This window comes from Vicugna pacos, chromosome 19 (assembly GCF_048564905.1).
Source record: "Vicugna pacos chromosome 19, VicPac4, whole genome shotgun sequence".
In the NCBI taxonomy this organism is placed as follows: Eukaryota; Metazoa; Chordata; class Mammalia; order Artiodactyla; family Camelidae; genus Vicugna; species Vicugna pacos.
In genome coordinates this window covers 23,712,391-23,727,501 of record NC_133005.1, presented here as the reverse complement: position 1 = coordinate 23,727,501, position 15,111 = coordinate 23,712,391, and the positions used below count along the sequence as shown (strand labels likewise).

At 45.8% G+C, this 15,111-nt stretch overlaps 1 protein-coding gene across 6 annotated transcripts in view; it reads left to right on the top strand.

Annotated features, from left to right (window-relative positions):
• The window catches only part of BCL2L1 (BCL2 like 1), a 46,321-nt gene that overhangs the window by 15,310 nt on the left and 15,900 nt on the right, over positions 1-15,111 (top strand). The window contains exon 3 of one of the 6 annotated variants that reach the window (XM_031687934.2): positions 14,037-14,482. The exons of the other annotated variants lie outside the window; for them this stretch is intronic. Coding sequence (XP_031543794.1) covers positions 14,037-14,072 — 36 coding nt within the window. The 3' untranslated portion in view covers positions 14,073-14,482. Of the gene's footprint in view, positions 1-14,036; positions 14,483-15,111 lie in introns of those variants that run through there. 6 annotated transcript variants of the gene reach the window in all.

The following is a 15,111-nucleotide window of genomic DNA, read 5'->3' as shown; positions in this document are numbered from 1 at the left end:
GAAAAGTGCCCCAGCACAGAGCCTGGTGAGGAGTAAAACCTCCCCAAAGAGTGTGTCTTTCCTTTTCCTCTCACTGTCAAGTTTGGTCAGTCATTGGTTCAGCCATTGGCTGCCTTCTGCAGGTAAATTACCCGGCTAGGCCAGACCTCTGAGTATGACTCAGATGGGAAGTAGAAATGACTATCACCTCCTCAGCCCAGGAGATCATCACCCACCTCAGCCAGACTGCTGGGTAGGAGCTCTGACTGGCCAGGATCAGTGCTGCTTAAATATAAAATTGGGATGCCCAGTGGGCCTCACCCCACACTCACCTCTGATTCAGAACAAGAACCACCCACCCCTTTGTTCTACCCACTCCGTCTGCTACTTGGTGAGAAAAATTTCCCTTTGTTCACAGCACCCACATTCATATGGAACCCTAGGGGTTACCATATGAAGAAAGTCCCCAGAAAGTCACTCAGAGATGGTCCTTTGGGAAAGGGTCCCCTGGGACTGGGTCCAGCAGCAGGTGCAGGCCTGAGGCCCCAGGCTGGTGGCTGAGTGGTGAAACTGAGAGATGTGTAGGGCCAGACGAGAAGTCAGCCCTGAGGAAGCTGCCTGCCTGTCCATGCAGGTGTCTGGGCACCTGGGGGCAGTTTCTGGGTCTGATTTAGTGGTGGAAGGTAGGTTTCCAAATTAGTACCCCAAGCTTTAGTTAGAAGAACCCATAGAACTCCAAAGCAGAGCCTGCAGTTGGCGCCTAGGTCACTTACCTTTGAACCCTTCTCAGACTCCTTCAGGGTGAAAGAGGCACTTCCTCTAGGCTCCACAGCACCTACTACTGGAAAATCTCCAGGAACGATGGAATAATAACCGTAGCTCCCTTTATGGGGCCTCTGCCATGTTTTGGGCACTGTGTTGGGGGCTTTTTAAGAGAATGGGATCATTTCACTGTTGGAATTCCGGGCTCTGGAGTCAGACAGAGCTGAATTTGAATCTGGGCTCCATCACATGCCAACTGTTAGATCTTGGGCACATGCTCCCCTCTTCCTGAACCTCAGTTCCCATATCTGAAAAATGGAGATAATAATACCTGCCTTGTAGGGTTTTTGTAAGGATGAAATGAGATCATACATGTCAAGCTTAGCACAAATGCGACAGTAATTTTAATAGCTAACATTTATAGAGCACTTACACTTTAGTGTTTCGTCTGTGTTAATTCATTGAATTCTCAAAAAGAGTACCAATGAGGTAGGCATTCTTACTGTAATTCTCATTTTACAGAGGAGAAGCATAGGGAAGTTAGGGAATTTGTCCAAAAATGCATAACTAGTAAGTGGTGAAGTCATGATTTGAACCCCCAGCAGTCTGGCTCCAGAGCTCACAGTGTTCTGCTTTTGGATAAAGAGGGTCTAGTAAATGCAGCTCCTGTTACTCCTGTATCCAGCATTGTAGCTGTCTGTGGTTTTTGGTCTGCCTGCTGAATTCTGAGCTCAGTGAAGACAAGAAACCCATACTAATCACCCTGTATCCCCAGAGACCAACATAGTACTCATAGTACTCATTAATATTTGCCTAATGGCTGAGAATATTCCCTCTCTTCATTAATCAATCAGTAGCTTTTTATCGACCATTTCCTGTAGGCTAGATTTGAGCTAAATCCTGGGAGGAATGCAAAGTACAACTGTGCCTCTGTAAACGGAAGATTGGGTGTGCATGGTGGGGGGGAGCATTCCAGAGCACTGTGTCATTGACAGAAACTTCCACAGGGAGGTAGAAACAATACAGGTGGCTTGGGGATGTTTTCCAAGCTGGGATTCCCACCACTCCCTGGTTGGGCCACTCCCTCCGTCTCCTGCAGAGCAGGGTGACACAGATTCCCTGCTTCAGCCGGGACAGAAAAGGCTCTTTCTCTTTGCTCCCTCTCTATTGAGGAGGATGCATCTTTCTTGCCCAAGCAACCAGTTCATGGAAACCTAGAATGAACAGAGAAAAGAGTCAGATATTTGGAGCTAAGAAGGGACCTTAAAAACCAACTTCTGCTCCACCACTGCAGGCAGAGTGGTCTTTTGAAAACTTAAGTTCAGACCTTGTTTCATTCTTGCTTACAACCCAATACTCACTTGGAATAAAACCCAGAGTTCTTACCAAGGCCTCTGAGGCCTGCAGTCTCTGGTACTGACTGCCTCTCCATCCTGCATCATTCTCTCTCCCTCTCTGCACTCAAGCCACTGGGGCTCCTGCTGTTCCTGGTTCCTGGCGTACTTATGCCTGTCTGAGGGTCTCTGTGGTTGCTGTTCCCTCTTCCTGGAGTGCTTTGCCCCTGGTGCTTGTCTTGCTAGTTCTTTCAGTTGACAGCTCATAGGTCATCTCCTCTGAGAGGTTCTCTTTGACCTTTGGTCTAAAGTAGCCGAGCTGCTTCTAAATCACTCTTTAGTCTTTTACCTTCTTGTATTTTCATCATAGCACCAACCTCTATTTGAAATTTTCTTTTTGTTTGTTTACTTGTTTTCTGCCTCTCTTCTACTAGAATATAAGCTCCATGATTATAAGGACTTTGATTTATTCATCATTTTATCTCTGGTACCTAGAACTTTTCCTTATAGGTACAGTAAACATTCCATGAATGATATTGGAAAGAATGATTGAAAAAATGAACAACTTTTAAGACATTGTTTTTATTTTACCCCTGAGAAAACTGAGTCAGCCCAGAGAAGAGACGCTAATAAGAATTGTGTGTTCTTTCAACTTAACCTTTTGAATGCTCACTGAGTGCCAAGCATGATACTCAGTGATTCACATGTATGAGTTTTGGCACTTATCTTTAATTGTCCTGATGAGTTGTTTAGAACATCATTTTTGTACACCATGTGGCATTTAAAAGAAAACTGGACCAACTCCTGTGTTTTATTGGAGTCTCACTCTATTTTACAAAGAGTTGAAGACAACTTAGGAAAATTCATACGATCAAAAGGATAAAATAGCGAGGGGAGTCTAGGGAAAGGAAAGTATGGGTAAGGAGACTAGGGCCAGGACTAAGCTTAATTCACAGAAGCAGGTACCACAAAGTCCCTTTGAACTGAGCAAAGTTTTTCTTTCACTCTTTATTATTGATAATTAAATTATTCCCAGATTCTTGAAAATGATGGTGTTTTAAAAATCCAGTCACACACATGACCTTGGGATTGTCCTAGACTGCATGTGATGGTCCAGGATTTTTTGGCTCCCTCGCTGCCTCATAGCTGGGCTCCTGGGCTGAGGCAGCATAATGGCCTCTTCCTCCTCCTTCACCTGAGGGCCCAGTCCAGCAACGAGGAGCCTGGTCCTCTCCCCAAACCCCTCTGGGCCCAGCCAATTTTGTTTCAAAGAGAGCCTTTTCCCAGAAGATTAATTGAAATAACGCCATTCGAAGAACTGTTTCTGCCCTCAGAACACTTCCAATTGAGTTAGAGAAGAAATAATGCACCTGAGAAGAGATCTTGTGAAAGCCCACAATAGATGCTAAATGCCAAATAAGAGAAGCACTTCACAGAGGAGGTGAGGTTTGTGCAGGAGTTGCCATGGAGACAGGCAAAGGAGGGGCTGGCACCCCACTTGAGCAAGCACAATTGTGCAGGCTGGGGTGAACTCTCAAGAGGCCCATAGGAGTGCAGTCCACTTTGGAGTGTGCGAAGAAGGGTCACTTATTAGGTGATAAAGCCGGAAACTGGTCACCTGGAGCTAGATTTGTGGGATCCTTGAGTGCCAGGGAAAGAGTCCTGAGGTCCTCCTTGTCAGTCCTGGTATCTCAGTATATGAGTCATTGCCAGGCATGGATGCCCATCCCGGCCGCCTGTCAGTCCACTGATTCCCAGGCAGCAGTGCCAGCATCTGGAATGAGAGCCAGGACCTTGAACTGTCAGTGAGCAGAGAAGTGTGGGATCATCATCAGTTCAGCCTTTGGCCGTCCCAAGTGCGTTCATTCATTTGGTGATTCAGCAGACGTTTATTGAACACCAACTACATTCCAGGCCCTGTGCTCAGTGCCGGGGGCACTGTGATGAATAAGACTGTCAAGAACTCTGCTCTGGCAGACCTGTTATATTAGCTGGGGAGACAGCTAGCCCGAGAAATAAACAAATAAGATGATTCCTGATAGAGGATTTAGTGATTTAAAGAAACTGAGTAATGCTGTATCTAGGGAAACAATTTTATACAAGGAGGTCAAGACACTTCTCTGAGGAGGTGATATTTGACCTGAGAGTAAATTAAGGAGAAAGAGCCAGCTTGGAAAGATTTGAAGCAAAGATTTTGCAAACAGAAAAGCAAGGCAGACTGAACCTGGCTCAGCCAGGCCTCAGGCCCACACAGATACTCAGCTCTGACACTGGTGGGCCCAGTCTGGGCCTCGCCCTCCCTTTGTGTTCTGGGTCCTTCACTCCTCCCTCCCAGAGATCACAGGGAGTAAGTGTGACTACCGCCTACTGAGCCGCTCTCCCACGCCAGGCACTCCACATCCATTTTCTCGTTTATTCTCCCATCCAGTCTGTGGGTGAGGGGGCTGTTAGCCCCAGTTTCTTTGCCATGAGGAAACTGAGGATCAGAGAGAGGAAGTTCCATGCCCAGGGACCTGCAGCCTGGACATGGTGGAACCTGGATTCTGACCCAAATTGGTCTGACTCCAAATCCAGGCTTCTTTGCAGTGCTCCACCCTCGGAATAAGTGAAGCATTGTTAGTCCAGGACATGCGGAAGGCTGCCGAGCAAAAGGAGAGTTGGGCAGCATCTTGGAATGAGGGTCCTGAAGGACACCTGCTGTCCTCTCACCTGAGGGCACTCTGTGCTCAACTGCAGGAGGATGCCCCAGAGCCTGGGGTCACAGTTGGCCTTTGTCAGAGGCATGTTCAGGCTTAGCCAGCTGAGTATCCCCCAGTTTCCTGCTTTTACCATCTCAGCTGCTGGTCAGGAGGTTTGGGAAGGTGACATCATCTAGCTGAATCAGCTGCTGCTTCTAGACACATTAACGGGAACTGAAAGTCATTGCCCCTTCCTTCCCACTCTGCAAGTCTCTTCAGAACAAGGCTGAGTGCAGGCATTCCACCTATCTGCAGGGTCTTAGCTGGAATAGTGCTCTCTCCCGCTTTAAAAAAGCTGGAAGGTGCATTTCCTGGAGAAAGGTGCCCTCAAGGCTTCTCAAGCTAGGGGAACCTTTGAGGGGTAGGATTCCCAAGAGTGCCTCTGTGCCTCTCCTCCAACTTCATTTAGCCCTGTGACTTTGACAAGAACTCCTGACCCTTCTGATCTCCTTTGCCCGAGTCCAAGGCTCAGGCCCAGCACTGTAGGATAGACAAACAAATGTTATTTGTGAACTTTGACCTTAAGACATTTTAGAATTGAGTCAAGGGGACAAAAAGACAGCTTACATTTTAGAGCAGAGCATCCTTCACACCATGATCTATTGTATCTCCTCCCTTGACCCAGTGACCGAAAAGGGAGAAAAATAAGTGAAATACATTTTTTTTAAAAAAGAAGAAAGAAAATCAAAAGAAAGTAATAAAAAAAAAGTTGGCTTAGTGCCAAGCGAGAAGGACAATAGACAGCTTACTTGCTCTGTGACTTTGCCTCTTCAGCCTCACTGTTTTCATGTGTAAATTGGATTTCACCAGGGTATCTGGCCCCTTGATCACTGGGATATTATGTAACACATGTAAAGCAATCAGCAGAGCACCCAGCACCCAGGGGGTGCACCATGAATGGTAGCCCTGTAGATAGGTTCTCAAAGGAAGGCCATTGAGTTAAGGTCCGGGAGTTGGGCTTTGGAGTCTGGGTGGGCTGTGGATGGATGCTGGCTGGAAGTAGCCTATTCAGGTGGGAAGAAGACAGACTTTCGATGCTGACAATCTACTGTGAAGTCTTTGACAGGTGACTTTGCCTCTCAGAGCCTCCGTTTTCTTCTCTGATTAATGGGGTGCTATATTGATCATGGAAATGCTGAGGGAGTCCCAAGCATGTGCTGTTGCTGTTTCTTATTTGGCAGGGGAGCTGGCCAGGTTAAAGGCTGTGTGTGGGATTTGAGAGGGCAGAGCTATTGCTCTTTCCTTCTCTCGCCTGGACAACTCTACCAGCCACCTTCCTGCCTCTGCCCTTGCCTCCCTCTTTTCTGTTATCCATGTAGCAACCAGTGATCCTTCTAAAGTAGAGGTCAGATCATGTCATTCTTCAGTTCAGAATCCTCCAATGACTTCCTTCTTGAGAATAAAAACCAAAGTGTATACAGTGAAGGGACAGGTGGAGGACAGTCCCCTAGAAATAAGTGCCCTAGGTTCTTTCCTTCTCAGGAGCAGCCCTTGTCCAGCTCCTGTGTCCCTGTGTATGTGCTTGTGTGCAGGCATGAGTAGGTGACACAGTGGTGATGCTGTACACCCAGGACATTTCATAATAGGGAAGGGCGCTGACCACTGCCTTGGGATACCAGAGGTCATCAGGACTGAGAAAGCTAAAGGCACTCAGGCAGGCCTTCCTCCCCTCTGAATCTGAGTCATTTCCTGAGAGATGTTGGTCATCCATTTGTTCATTGACAAATATTTATTGAGTGGCTTCCATGTGTTAGGCACTGAGCTATAAGTTGGGCATATAGGGTAATAAACAAACCAAAGTCCCAGTATCCACTATATGAGCAAGGGTGGGAGCTTAGCAGCTAGGCAGGTGGTGATGTGGATGATGTGGGGGTAGAGGTGTGGCCAAAGTGGTGAGCAGTGTCAGAGCGTCGATATAATTTGAAGGTCTGGCCAGCTGGATCTGCTAATGATTGGATAAGGGTGTGTGAGAGACAACAGAGTCCAGGTTTTTGGCCTGAGCAACTGAAAGGAGCCTGCTGCCCTTTAATGAGAAGGGGAAGATATCATCGTTGTAGTTTCCTGCAAGGGCTGCCTGCATGCAAGTCCTAGTTCACTGTTTAACTTTTGGGCAAGTGTTTAAGTATACCAAGCCTAGGTTTCCTCAAATGTAAACCTACTCTCTAGGCCATAGGCAGTTGGGTGCTGTGAAAACTAAATGGGGGTAATTTGTGTGAAGGGTTTAGGACAGTGCTTAGCATTTAGTAAGTCCTCAGTAAGAGCTCTGATCATGATTATTGTGGAAGACAGGGAATCCCATGACCAAGCAGGCATCAGCTCCCACCCCACCTCCACCACCCCCTCAAGGAGCCCACCCTCCAAGAGGCAGCTCAGACACCATCTGTCCAGCAGAGAAAAGCCACAGGGAGACAGCTTTTGGGGGGCATTAGATAGATGAGCCCTTCCCAAGAAACCTAATCTCATTCTCAGCAGGTGCTAATCCCAGCAGCCTCCCTTGGTATCTGAGCCCAGCCCACCCTGTTCCTTCCCCACCCCCACCTGGAGTCCCCGACCCTCTTCCTCCTCACCAGCTCTAAGCTGCCACCAGCACACTTTCTTACCAGGTGGAGGGGCTCCTAAAGGAGGAGGCTACCATCCGTCTGACTGGGCTCAATCCCTCTCATGGTTCAGGTCATCAAGGGCTTCAGGTGCCACCTGTCCGGAGCCCCCCCCACCAGGTGCCAGTTCCTGGGCATGGTGCTTGACCCAGGCAGATCTAGGTTGGAGCCAGCTGGAGCCAGGAACTCCCACTGTGCCCCAGCTGCTGCCTGCCCTCCTACCCACAGGCTGAGAAAAGGTTTAACCCTTTGGACACCACACATGTAGCCACTTAGTGGTTGTGGTTCTGGTTCCATATATTACACTGTTCCAGTAACCCCCCCCCTTTTAAAGAAATTTATCATAAATACAACAGAGAATATCTTATGACTATGTAAATTTCAAGAATAGGAAAATGATCATCTGTAAATTCATCACCTAGTTTAAGAAATCAAACTATGAACATCTTAGAGCCCCCTCTCCAATTACATTCATACCCTACCCATTCTCCTGGGATTTGTGTTTATCATTCCCTTGCCTTTTTAAAAAAAAAAAATTTTACTACATATATACATACATATATATAGATATATATTCTGCAAACTTTTAAATCTCATATAAATACCATACTTCATGTATTCATCTAGAGTCTGCTTTTTCCATTCAACATTGTGAGATCCATCAATGTTGTTTGTATAGCTGTAGTTCATTCATTTTCATATCCCTTTGGATGATTATATCTCAAATTATGTACCATTCTACTGTCAGTGGTTATTTGGGTTGTTCCCTTTTTTTTGCTGTTTCAAACAGCTGAGTTTTGAACATCGTTTATGTCTCCTTCACATGCACATGTTCAAGAATCTCTCCCAGGCAGTGGTTCCTAGACTTTAGCCGCTCATCAGAATCACCTGGAGGACTTGTTAAACCACAGGTTGCTGGGCTCCACCTCCACAGGGTTTGATTCTGTATGTCTGGGTTGGGGCCGTGAGAAATTGCATTTCTAGCAAGTTCCCTGGTGATGCTGCTGCAGGTCCTGGGACCACACTTCGACAGATATTGCTGTACTGTGTGTGTATACCGAGGAGTGGAATTGCTTGATGGAAGGTAATGCCCAAATATTTTCCTATGTGTTTGTAAGAATTTATGCTGCAAACAGCAGCGTATGAGTTTCCATTGCTTTACATCTTTCTTAATACTTGATAGGGTCAGACTAAAATTTTTATAGAGCTGGTAGGTGTGAGATGGTATCTTGTGGTTTTAATTTGCATTTCCCAGATTACAGGTGGAGTTGAGAATCTTTCCTTACATCTATTAAGCATTCATGTTTCCTCTTCTGTACAAATCTTTGCTGTTTTCTTTTTCTTATGCCTTTTTCTTATGGATTTATAGGAATTCTATATATATACTGAATGCTTTTGTCCACGTGTGTTATAACATAGGCTCTTGGTTTTGTAGTTTGCCTTTTCACTTTGTATATGATGGCTTTTGATGACTAGAATTCTACCATAGTTGAATCTTTTCTTCTATGATTTACACCCTTTATGTTATGTTGAAGAAATCCTTTCCTAATCTGTGGTCCTAGAGGCATTTGTTTATATTTTCTTCTAAAAGTTTTAAAGTTTTGCCTTTTCACATTTAAGTCCTTAAGAGATCTGAAATTGACTCTCATGTCATCTTAGTATTTTTGTTAGGGGAATACCTTTATTTCGATAGGTTTTTAACATCTACAAATCTGAATTATTTATAACATGAGTTGTACCTAGAGCTTGTTATATATACTGCATTAATATTTCATATTGAACAAAGGTGCCCTCTTTGGGAAAGAGTTTTGATCACATTTAAAGTCCTTCCAAGACTTTTTTTTTTCTTTCAAATTTTAGATATGATAATGGCATTGTGGTTATGGTTTTTTTCTCTTTTAAATTCCTTATTTTTCAGAAATACATACTAAGCTATGTCTAGAATTTGCTTCAGAATAATACTGGGGTGAGAGATAGTGGAAACAGATGAAATCAGATTGGTACTGAGTTGATAATTGTTGAAGCTGAATGATGGTAGTTCATTTTATCATTCTGTCTACTTTTGTACATGTTTAAATATTCTCAATAAAAAGTTAAAAATGTCCAAGGACTATTTCCAGGGTTGCTTATGAGATAAGTCATCTTTTCTAATATTTTATTAGCCATTTATATTTCTTCCAGAGCCAGCTGGGTCTCCATCTACTTCCAGGACTCCTTGACAGAGTGCACTTAGCAGCAGGCTGATTAATTGTTAAAGAAAACAGGAAAAAGTGTGGTAGGAGCTTAAGGAAGAAAAAAGAGGAGGCTTCTCAGGCCTACTTGCCAGCCCTTCCCCTAAGAGCCTGACTGCCCCAACTCCCTCCAAGACTAGGTTCCCTCCCTTCCCTTTTGTCTTCAGGGACTCTCAGGGATAATTTTTACTTTAACCAAGACCTTCTTTCCCTATTACTCTACCTGGACGGACTTAACCCAGAGGATAGAGGAACCTCATCATGGATCTTGGTCCTCTCCTAGGGCTAAAGGCTGAGATGGTGTTAACTCTAGTGCAGTTGGTCACACAGTAGTGGTGTTCTTTTGGTGTCACAGGATGCAAATACCAGAGTTGTCATTCTTTTCTGATAGCCTGATAACTGGCCAAAGGGTCTGTCTTTGGGGAGTCCCAACTGCTTCTCATGGGAGGATTAATTTCTCTCTCTCTCTCTCTTCTCTCTTCTCTCAAACCACCTCTCTCCCTTTAACTTTTTATTCATTTTCTTGGAACAGGTAATATATTCATAGGATTCAAAATTTGAAAGGAACAAATGTCTCCCCTCCCATTCCTGTCTTCTAACCAGCTAGTTCCCTTCCTGGGAGAATGGATTCTGTAGACATAAGCAAACACATATGTTTTGCCTGATTTTTACACAAATGGTGTGCACACACTATTTGGTAGTTTGATTTTCTCACTTGACATTGTCTCTTAGAGATCATTCCATATCAGTCCTTCAAGAACTTTCTCATTCTGTTCAATAGCTACATAGCATTGCATACATGGTCCTGTCTTCTACTTTTATTTAACCAGTTCCCAGTGGTAGACACTTTTTTGCAGTCTTTTGCAATTAGAATACTCAGTGAACAGCCCTGTCATTTGGCCCATGTGTGAATACAAGGTATCTGTGGAGGATAAATCCCTAGAAGTGGAGTAACAGGGTCAAAGGGTGTATGCACTTGTGATTTTGATAGATACCACCAACCTGGACTGGTAGCCGCAGAGCCAGTTTACAGGGGTGTCTTTTCTCCCTGCACCCCTTCCACTGGGGCAGGGTTTAATTCAGCACAGTTCCTGAGTGCTTTGCAGTGCCAGGCCCTGGATACAAAGATAACACTTTCATGTATCAAATGAAATTGTCATTGTGTTTCAAACACAGGCACATTATCTGGTAATACTAGAGCCACCCAATAAGGAAGGTTTTCAGATGAGAAAATTGAAGCTCAGAAAGGTTAAATAGCATACCATCGTCACTGACCCAATCTAGTGAGTGCAGAGCTGGAATCTAAACACAGGTTTGAATCCTCAATGCCAGTGTTCTTAAAGAACACCCTTGACTGCCTCTCAGGAGGAATCACATGGGCTCTTGGAGTCTAACACAGATAAGGACTCAGATTGAGAGAGAGTAAGTGGCCAAAAGAACACACAGCCAGGAAGCTATGGAGTCCTCAGTGGGACCCACATGTCTGATCTGAGGCCTCTGATCTCTTCGGAGCTACCTCCCTTCCTTCCATAGAGATAGTTTCCAAATCTAATTAGGATTCTGTCAGGAGAACTTTCTCCATCCAGAGCTCCAGTTGCTGTTAGAGAACCACAGTCTTACTGGTTCTTGGTGAGAACTCTGTTGGCTGTCAGAGGGGCTCATAGACGTAACCCATCTATGATTAATATACTAGTGAAATACAGTTGTTGCCATTTGTTAAGAACCTATTATGTGCAAGGTGCAGTAAAGTATGTTATGTTGTAATTTTAACCTTGACCATAATCCTGCTTGGGAAGCATTTTGTTGTCCCGTTGTCCAGATTAGTTAACTGAGAGCAAGACAAATTAAATAGTTGTCTCAAGGTCAAATGCTAATAAGGACAGAATCCAAATAGCAATCTGTTAGACTCGGATGCCTTCACTCACTCGCTCTGGCATCCGTGGATTTCCCTTGGCTCTCTCTGCTTTTCTGTATTGTTTGGTGCCCCCTTCAGAGGATGAATCTGGGTTCTCTTCCTCACACTGACTGCTTTAAAGGAGAGGGCCTATAGCTTCCATTTACCTCATACTCCCCACCCCATCCCCAGTGTTGAGCCCAGGGTAGCTGCAGTGTGACGTCCAAGGATTAGTGGGTGATACCCTGGGCGATGGCCCACTGATACTGCCTCAGAAAGGACCTGTCTCCCAGTCACACAGCAGGTGCTCTCTGAACACCTCTCTTGTGCTTACTGCTTCCATGGGAAAGAAGAGATGAATAAAGTACAGGCCTAGCTCTCGACAGCTATGTCATGAGACTGCAAGTATTGAAGTCAGTGGAAAAGGCTACAAGGGTTAGAGGAGTTCAGACAAGACAGGAGGCAGAACATAGTTAGACCTGTAGCAAACCCTTATTGACACTGGGATGGGTCTGATGCCCTTTTTGTAAAGAAGGACCCTGAGACTCAGAGTTTAAGTGATCAGCCCAGAGTGTGCAGCGCATAAGTGTCAGACTTAGAACTGAACCCCTCCACAGCCTCTCAGGGGAGACTGCTGTGGGCTTTGGGCTCTGTGCTGGGTAAAGGGAGTCTGGTCCAGATACGGACAAGAGAGAAGACCAAAAAAGAGAAGACAAGAAGAGGTTTAGGACTAATGGCTGAAAAGTGGAGCTGTAATACCCCTAAGATATCACAGCTGAGCCTGCTGCTCTCCTTTCTTCCGTGGGAAACCCAGGCTTGGGTCCCAAAGTGATAGCACAGGACCACTGACTAAGGTTTGTCCAGTGCTTCTTTGTGTCCGTACACTGTCGCATTGAGCCTCTGACTATGCTGGCAGACGTAGAAGAGATCTTCCTCTTCCCAAGCAGAGAACCGAGGTCTTCTGACTCCACGTCCCAAGTCCTTTGCACCATCCACGCTGCCTCCACATTTCTGTAGTGGGAGAACACAGGCTCTGCAATCAGACAGACCTGGGTTCTGACCCCCTTTTTCCATTTTGTGTCTCCAGGATCTTACGGTTTGCAGGTTGGGGCAATTGCAGGTGAAGGGTGAAGACCATGCCCTTTAGGAGGCAGGCGTATGCTGAGGGGTGAATGACATAAGGGAGGCATGATAACACCAAAGTTCCTATAGTACTTTTTTTTCAACACATTTTTCAAGTCTTTTATTTACATGTGAAAAAAGTGAGATGCACCCTGAGGTGAAGTAACTTGCCCAAGACCACACAGAAAGTTAATAAATGGCAACACTGGGATTAGAACTCTGGTCCCTTGTCACCTAACAGAGTTTACTTTTTCTTACACAATACTGCTCCCCTGCAGGGGTGCGGGGGTGCTAGAGGAAGGCCTAGGAATAGAATGATTGCACTTTGGAGCTGGAGAGAGGGCCTTAGAGACCCTCCGGTCCATCCTCCACACTTGACAGATAGGAAGAGTGAGGCCAGGATGCTTAACTGAGATGTCCATAGCCAGATATGTTTCTGCCACCAAAGACAGGAGTAAACCCAGTGTCCTAGCACTAAGGCCTCAGATCCTTTTTATACTGCCTTGCAAAACTTCCACATTGCCATTTTTTCTATGCAAATCTAAAGGCTCACTCCGAATGCCAGCAGTTTACAATTAGAACGACTGTTTAGTTTGGGGAGTTTTTTCCCAGATAGAATCTCATTCTCATTCTCTCCCAATTCTTAGTAAAGGTAATATACTAGAAGGAGGGGAGGGGAACTTCAGTGGAAGATTTTGGTAGAGAAAAAAGTAAAATTTTGGTAGATTCTCTGAAATCTAGGGAGGTCCTCAAAGCCAGGAAATAATTTAGAGGCCAGCCCCCTAGCCTCTCCCAGCCAGCTCACCACTTGTCCTGCCCTCCTCACAATAAGCCTTCAGAAGGCCCAGCCTTCCCTTGGCAGCTGCATCTGGTGAACACCAACGGAAATCCCTGGTATTTTTCTTTGCGTGCAACCAACCATGGAGATGTAGGTCAGGCATTGCTGGCCTGGCAGTTATAACAGCTCTAGCTTTACCCCCTGCACCTGCAGCCATGTTTGCTAAGCCCTGTGGGGATGGGAAAAGGATGTTCCTCTCCAAACAGGGGTCAAATCCTCAAGGGCCCATGGAGGCAGAGCTGGCTGAGACTGAGGAGGGTGCCGGAAGAGACCGTCTGGAATATCAGGACTCGGAGGGCGTCTCCGTCATGTTCCCCCTTAGTGTCTGATGGCTGCTGTGACTAGTAGCAGGGTTGGCGGTGCCTCTGCGCAGCTCAGCTTAGTGTCATCATCACTGACAGAGGAGACTGGGAAGGTCCCATCTTCCCCTGGGCTCAGCTTGCCCCCCCAGCCTGCACCTGAACCCTCACGTCTGTCTGGTGTTTACAGGATTAAAGCTGCCACCCTTTGGGACCTAGCCTGTTTTCATTTCTGTTCTCAGCTGTCTGGTCTCCATGGACTTCACCTACAGGTTTGAGCGTGCCTGTCTCCCACGATGCAGCCTTGTGAGGCTCCTCCAGCCTGGCACGCTCCTCCTTGGCCTTTGTTCTCTTCAGCAGAGCTGCCAGTTCTGTGCCTGGCCCAAGGGAGAACTTTCCTGGCCCGTCAAGACCAGCTCTGTTGGTCCAACCTAGCTATACCCTTCCCAAGATTCACCGTCTTTGCGTATACTCTGGGGTGTGGGGCTGTGGTTCCAAGGCCGGGAGGGGGCATCTGTGTGGCTGCTCTGGACTGGCCTCTGAGTGGCTGGCTGATTTTGTCCTGAGGCTTTCTTCTGCCCTAGGCCTCACATACCTCTCTCATAAAGATGTGGGAGCAAGATCAGTACATGTACCATTGATTGTCTAGATAACTTATAGGTAATATGCAAATAAACATTTAAAATTATTAATAGTCAGTGTTTTTATTTTGTGTTGATTTCCATTTGTGGCAAATGATACTGATTTTCTATTTATAGTAGTAATAAGTTGACTTTTCATTTCGTTTATTCATTTAATAAATATTTACTGAATGTCTGCTCTATGCCAAGCACCATTCTAGCTGCTGGGGATATCTGCCTTCATGGAGTTTACATTCTCAAAAGACAAGAAGTGATGGTGGGGGTGGAGGGTGGCTAGGTAACTTCTGGTATTTATGTATTGTTTTTTTTAAAGAGTGATTGGGAAAGGCTTCTCTGATGAGGAGCCACATGAGCAGAGATCTGTATGGCCTGAGGGAGTAAACATGTAGCAATCTGTGGTAAGAACATTCCAAACAGAGGGAACAGGTACAGAGGCCCCAAGGTGAAAAAGGTGTGCTTGGCAAGTGTTGAGGAAGAGCAGAGGAGATGAGTGTGGCTAGAACAGAGTGAGCAGAGGAGAAAGTGGTGGAAGTTAAAGGTTTGTGTGAGACCCTGTGGCTCGTCCTTTGAGTGAGGTGGGAAGGAAGTGGAGTGTTTTGACCAGAGAGGATCCGACTGCTTTTATTAAGACCCTTCTGGCTACTGTATGGTCAGGGACCATACGAGAAAGTAAGAA